This window comes from Onychostruthus taczanowskii, unplaced genomic scaffold (genome assembly GCF_017590055.1).
Source record: "Onychostruthus taczanowskii isolate IOZ18803 unplaced genomic scaffold, ASM1759005v1 scaffold480, whole genome shotgun sequence".
NCBI classification, from domain to species: domain Eukaryota; kingdom Metazoa; phylum Chordata; class Aves; order Passeriformes; family Passeridae; genus Onychostruthus; species Onychostruthus taczanowskii.
Window position 1 is genome coordinate 8749 of NW_024502348.1, and position 5792 is coordinate 14540.

The 5792-nt window shown below is 52.3% G+C and overlaps 2 protein-coding genes across 2 annotated transcripts in view; both read right to left on the minus strand.

Annotated features, from left to right (window-relative positions):
- Positions 1-6: 6 nt before the first annotated feature.
- LOC121341448 lies at positions 7-1836 on the minus strand. The gene is made up of 2 exons (XM_041414940.1): positions 1385-1836; positions 7-1006 (listed from the first exon to the last, which is right to left on the minus strand). Exons 1-2 carry the CDS (start codon positions 1834-1836, stop codon positions 595-597), a joined length of 864 nt encoding a protein of 287 aa, XP_041270874.1. The 3' UTR covers positions 7-594.
- LOC121341449 (histone-lysine N-methyltransferase 2B-like) overlaps positions 1066-5792 on the minus strand; it is a 6448-nt gene continuing 1721 nt past the window's right edge. Inside the window, exons 2-3 of the mRNA XM_041414941.1 lie at positions 4971-5100; positions 1066-2151 (exon numbers count right to left, since the gene is read on the minus strand). Of these exons, the coding sequence (XP_041270875.1) occupies positions 1876-2151; positions 4971-5100 (406 nt within the window). The 3' untranslated portion in view covers positions 1066-1875. The remainder of the gene's footprint in view (positions 2152-4970; positions 5101-5792) is intronic.

Below are 5792 nucleotides of genomic sequence, written 5' to 3' on the forward strand. Positions count from 1 at the left end.
GAGGGGTTTGGGGGGGCCCCAGGGGGGGAATTTGGGGGGGGCGAGGGGTCTCCAGGGCTGGAGTGGCGCTGGGAGAACCCCAAAGTCTCTTCTCAGGGGGTCCCCAGCATTGGAGGCATCTCAAGGACTTCCAGGAGCACCCCAAAATTTCGTTCCATGGTTTTTGGGACCTTGCAGTGACTGGAGGCATCTCAAGGACTTCTGGGAGCACCCCAAAATTTTGTTCCCATGGTTTTTGGGACCTTCTGGTTGACTGGAGGCACCTCAAGGACTTCCGGGAGCACCCCAAATTTTCATCCCACAGTTTTTGGGACCTTGCAGTGACTGGAGGCATCTCAAAGCCTTCTGGGAGCACCCCAAAATTTCATTCCCGTGGTTTTTGGGACCTTGGAGGGACTGAAGGCACCTCAAGGACTTCCGGGAGCACCCCAAAATTTCGTTCCCGTGGTTTTTGGGACCTTGCAGTTGACTGGAGGCACCTCAAGGACTTCTGGGATCACCCTGACATCTTCTTCCCATGACTCTTGGTTGACTGGAGGAATCTCCAGGACCTGTCCATGATTTTTGGGTCTTCCCAGTTGACTGGAGGCATCTCTACGGCTTCAAGGAGCACCTCAGTGTCTTCTTCCCATGAGTCTTGGTTGAGATCCAGGACTTTTCCTTGAGTACCATGATTCCTGGTTGACCATGACCCTTGGTTGGCCACCATGATCCTTGGTTGGCCACCATGATTTTTGGTTGACCACCATGATTCTTGGTTGACCACCATGATTCTTGGTTGGCCACCATGACCCTTGGTTGGCCTCCACGACTCTTGGTTGGCCTCCACGACTCTTGGTTGACCACCATGGTTCTTGGTTGGCCACCACGATCCTTGGCTGACCTGCCGGAGTCTTGGTTGACCACCATGATTCCTGGTTGACCACCACAACTCTTGGTTGACTGCCATGATCCTTGGTTGGCCACCATGACTCTTGGTTGACCACCATGACTCTTGGTTGACCACCAGGATCCTTGGCTGACCTGCCGGAGTCTTGGCTGACCACCATGATTCCTGGTTGACCACCACAACTCTTGGTTACTGCCATGATCCTTGGTTGGCCACCACAACTCTTGGTTGACCACCATGATTCCTGGTTGACCACCACAACTTTTGGTTGATGACCAGGATCCTTGGCTGACCTGCCGGAGTCTTGGTTGACCACCATGATTCCTGGTTGACCACCGCGACTCTTGGTTGATCACCACGATTCTTAGTTGACCTCCATGACTCTTGGTTGACTGCCATGATTCTTGGTTGACCCCTATGGCTCTTGGTTGACCGCCATGAGTCTTGGTTGACCACACAACCCTGTGTTCACCACCACAACTCCTGGTTGACCATCACAACTCTTGGTTGACTGCCATGATTCTTGGTTGACCCCTATGGCTCCTGATTGACCACCAAAACTCTTGGTTGACCTCCATGACTCTTGGTTGACTTCCAGCACTCTTGGTTGGCCACCACAACTCTTGGTTGACCTCCATGACTCTTGACTGACCCCTTATGGCTCTTGATTGACCACCATGATTCTCAGTTGACCACCATGATCCTTGGTTGACCCCTATGGCTCTTAGTCGACCACCATGATTCTCGGTTGACCACCACAACCCTTGGTTGACCTCCATGACTCTTGATTGACCCCTTATGGCTCTTGATTGACCCCCATGGTTCCCGGTCGACCACCACCTCTCTTGGTTGACCACAACACCTCCACAACCTTCTCCAAACCACCCCGCCAACTCCCAGTCGCCTCCAACCACCTCCAGAACCTCTCCATCCTCCCACACCTCCATCCCAGCACCCCCGGGGACCCCCCGGAGCCCCTCCCCGGCTCAGTTGAGGAAGCGCCGGCAGCGCCGGGCGCCGCAGTTGCAGGGCAGCTTGGCCGCCGGCTCCTCGATGGGGAACTTGTAGTCGTAGGTGAGCTCCTCGCCGCGCAGGATGCGGCGCAGCGCGAAGATGACGATGCGCTTGTGGCCCTCCACGTGGATGACGCGCGAGTAGCAGTTGGGCTCGCACGAGTGGTTGATGAAGCGCGCGGCGCTGCCGTGCATGGTGGCGTCCACCACCTCGGAGTCGTCGATGCGGAACATGTAGCAGCCGATGCCCTGCGGGGACAGCCGGGGGATCAGCGGGGCGGGGGCGTGGTCAAGGGTTGGGGGCGTGGTCAAGGGTTGGGGACATCATCAAGGGTTGGGGCGTGGTCAAGGGTTGGGGACATCATCAAGGGTTGGGGCGTGGTCAAGGGTTGGGGACATCATCAACGGTTGGGGCGTGGTCTAGGGTTGGGGACATCATCAAGGGTTGGGGCGTGGTCAAGGGGGCACAGGAAAGGGATGGGATCACAGGGAAGGGGTGGGATGGGGTCAAGGGTTGGGGACATCCTCAAGGCTTGGGGACATTCAAGGCTTGGGGACATTCAAGGCTTGGGGACATTCAAGGACTGGGGACATGGTCAAGGGTTGGGGACATCATCAGGGGTTGATCTCCCCTAATTGTCCTGCCCCTTTCCCCTCACATTTCCCTTCATTTTTCCCCTCAAATTTCCCACTTTTACCATCAATTTTCCTGCCTTTTTCCTTTGCATTTCCTGCCCTTTTCCCCTTCATATTTCCCCTCACATTTCCCGTTTTTTCCCCCCTTCACATTTCCCACCCTTTCCTCTCACATTTCCCTCCATTTCCCCCTCACGTTTCCCTCCATTTTCCCTTCATGTTTCCCTTCATTTCCCCTCAGAATTTCCTCCATTTTCCCCTCACGTTTCCCTCCATTTTCCCCTCACGTTTCCCTCCATTTCCCCCTCACTTTTCCCTCCATTTCCCCCTCATTTTCCCACCATTTTCCCCCCGTGTCTCCCATCACGGCATTCACTCAAGATTTGGGGTCATCCCCCCATTTTTTGGGTTTGCCCTCCCATATTTTTCACTTTTCCCTCCCAATTTTTTTGTTTCCTCCCCATTTTCCACAGCACCCCAGATTTTTCCAGCTTTCCCCCCAATTTTTCCTCTCTCCCTCCAATTTTTGGGTGCTTAATGTTGAATATTTCATCATTTCAGGTAAATCTTTACCTTTTGTTAAATATTGGTGCCAAAGAAGCAAAGTGTGACATTTCAGTACAGTCCAGTTTTATGTTTGAACACATTTGTGAAGAACCTCTGCAGGAATAGGGACAGAAGCAACTGCAAATAAAGAAAAAGTGAACAAAAAAAAAAAAAAAAGACCAAAACAAACCCAAAAACATAGGAAAAAAAAAGAGAAAAGGAATCAGTGTTTGTGGATTTAACTTGGAATTAAAGTGTGGGGTATGGGAAGGGGATGCTGGGGAAGGGATGGGGGTACAGGGTGGGAATGGGGTTTTGAGGAAAGGGGCACAGGAAAGGGATGGGATCACAGGGAAGGGGTGGGATGGGGTCAAGGGTTGGGGACATCCTCAAGGCTTGGGGACATTCAAGGCTTGGGGACATTCAAGGCTTGGGGACATTCAAGGACTGGGGACATGGTCAAGGGTTGGGGACATCATCAGGGGTTGATCTCCCCTAATTGTCCTGCCCCTTTCCCCTCACATTTCCCTTCATTTTTCCCCTCAAATTTCCCACTTTTACCATCAATTTTCCTGCCTTTTTCCTTTGCATTTCCTGCCCTTTTCCCCTTCATATTTCCCCTCACATTTCCCGTTTTTTCCCCCCTTCACATTTCCCACCCTTTCCTCTCACATTTCCCTCCATTTCCCCCTCACGTTTCCCTCCATTTTTCCCTCCCATTTCCCTCCATTTTTCCCTCCCATTTCCCTCCATTCCCCCTCACATTTCCTGCCTTTTTCCCCTCAAATTTCCATCCTTTTCCCTTCACATTTCCCACCATTTTCCCCTCACATTTCCCATCCCCTCACGTTTCCCTCCATTTTCCCCTCACGTTTCCCTCCATTTTCCCCTCACATTTCCCTCCATTTTCCCCTCACAATTCCCTCCATTTTCCCCTCACAATTCCCTCCATTTTCCCCTCACGTTTCCCACATTTTCCCCTCACGTTCCCCTCCATTTTCCCCTCACATTTCCCTCCATTTTTCCCTCACATTTCCCTCCATTTTCCCCTCACGTTTCCCTCCATTTCCCCTCACGTTTCCCTCCATTTCCCCTCACATTTCCCCCCATTTTCCCCTCACATTTCCCTCCATTTTCCCCTCACGTTTCCCTCCATTTTCCCCTCACGTTTTCCTCCATTTTCCCCTCACGTTTCCCTCCATTTTTCCCTCACATTTCCCTCCATTTTCCCCTCACGTTTCCCTCCATTTCCCCCTCAATTTTCCCACCTTTCCCCCTCATTTTCCCACCCTTTTCCCCCCGTGTCTCCCATCACAGCATTCACTCAAGATTTGGGGTCATCCCCCCAATTTTTGGGTTTGCCCTCCCATATTTTTCACTTTTCCCTCCCAATTTTTTTGCTTCCTCCCCATTTTCCACAGCACCCCAGATTTTTCCAGCTTTCCCCCAATTTTTCCTCTCTCCCTCCAATTTTTGGGGTCTCCCCCCTCATTTTCTTCGGATTTCACCCCATTTTTGGGCTTCCCCCTTTCTTTGATCTTTTCTCCCAATTTTTGGGGCATCCTCTCAATTTTTTTAGGTATCCCCCCAATTTTTTGACTTTTCCTCACACTTTTTAAACTTTCCCTCCCAATTTTTGGCCTTTTCCCCCTAATTTTTGGGTTTTCCCCCCAATTTTTGGCATTTCCCCCCAGTTTTTGGGTTGCCCCTTGAATTTTTCAATTTTTCCCCATTTCTTCCCCCAATTTTCCGCATTTTCCCCATTTCCAAACTTCCTCCTCCTTTTTTTTTGGTGTTCCCCCCATTTTTTGAGGCGTTCTCCTCATTTTTTGAGGTGTTTTTGCCTTTTTTTGGGGTTTTTCCCCCCAAAATTTGTGGGTGCCCACCTTGCTGTCGTAGAACTTCTCCCGCTTGTCGGTGAGCACGGAGCGCACAACGATTCCGGAATATTCTATCACCATCTCCCCGGCCTCGATGTTCCTCTTGCAGAACAAGCCCCTCCCGTGGATGGCCGAGCTGGGTTTGAGGAGTCAGGGTCACCCCCAAATCTGGGGAACCCCAAAAATCCCAAAATCCCCCCAAAAATCCACCCAGGAATGTAAAAAACCCAACAAAAATCCACCCAGGGAACCCAAATTTCACCCAAAAAAATCAACAAAGGACATGAAAATCCCCCCCAAAATTCTGCCCTCCTGTGGATGGTTGAGCTCAGGGGGGCTCAGGGTCACCCCCAAATTTGGGGAACCCCAAAAAATCCCAAAATCCCCCCAAAAACCCACCCAGGAATGCCGAAAACCCCGCAAAAATCGACACAGGAACCCCAAATTTCACCCCAAAACCACTAAACCCCCAAATATTCGGCTCAAAATCCACCCCAGGTGTGCCCAGGTGCCCCCAGGTGTCCCCAGATCTCTCTCAGGTGCCCTCAGGTGTGCCCAGAAATGCCCAAATCTCTCTCAGGTGCCCCCAGGTGTGCCCAGGTGCCTGCAGGTGCCCCCAGGTGCCCTCCAGGTGTGCCCAGGTGCCCCCAGGTGTATCTGAGATGCCCCCAGGTGTCCCCAAATCTCTCTCAGGTGCCCCCAGGTGTATCTGAGATGCCCCCAGGTGTGTGCCCAGGTGCCCCCAGGTGTGCCCAGGTGCCCTCAGGTGTGCCCAGGTATGCCCAAATCTCTCTCAGGTGCCCCCAGGTGTGCCCAGGTGCCCCCAGG

What these genes read in the sequence shown, in the direction of transcription:
- LOC121341448 (XM_041414940.1), bottom strand. Translation starts at nt 1,836, where the DNA reads ATGGAGGTGTGGGAGGATGGAGAGGTTCTGGAGGTGGTTGGAGGCGAC. An exon ending in GCAGTCAACCAAGAGTTGTG is followed by an intron (nt 1,007 to 1,384) that starts ATGGTCAACCAG and finishes CCAAGGATCCTG; the next exon opens with GTGGTCAACCAAGAGTCATG.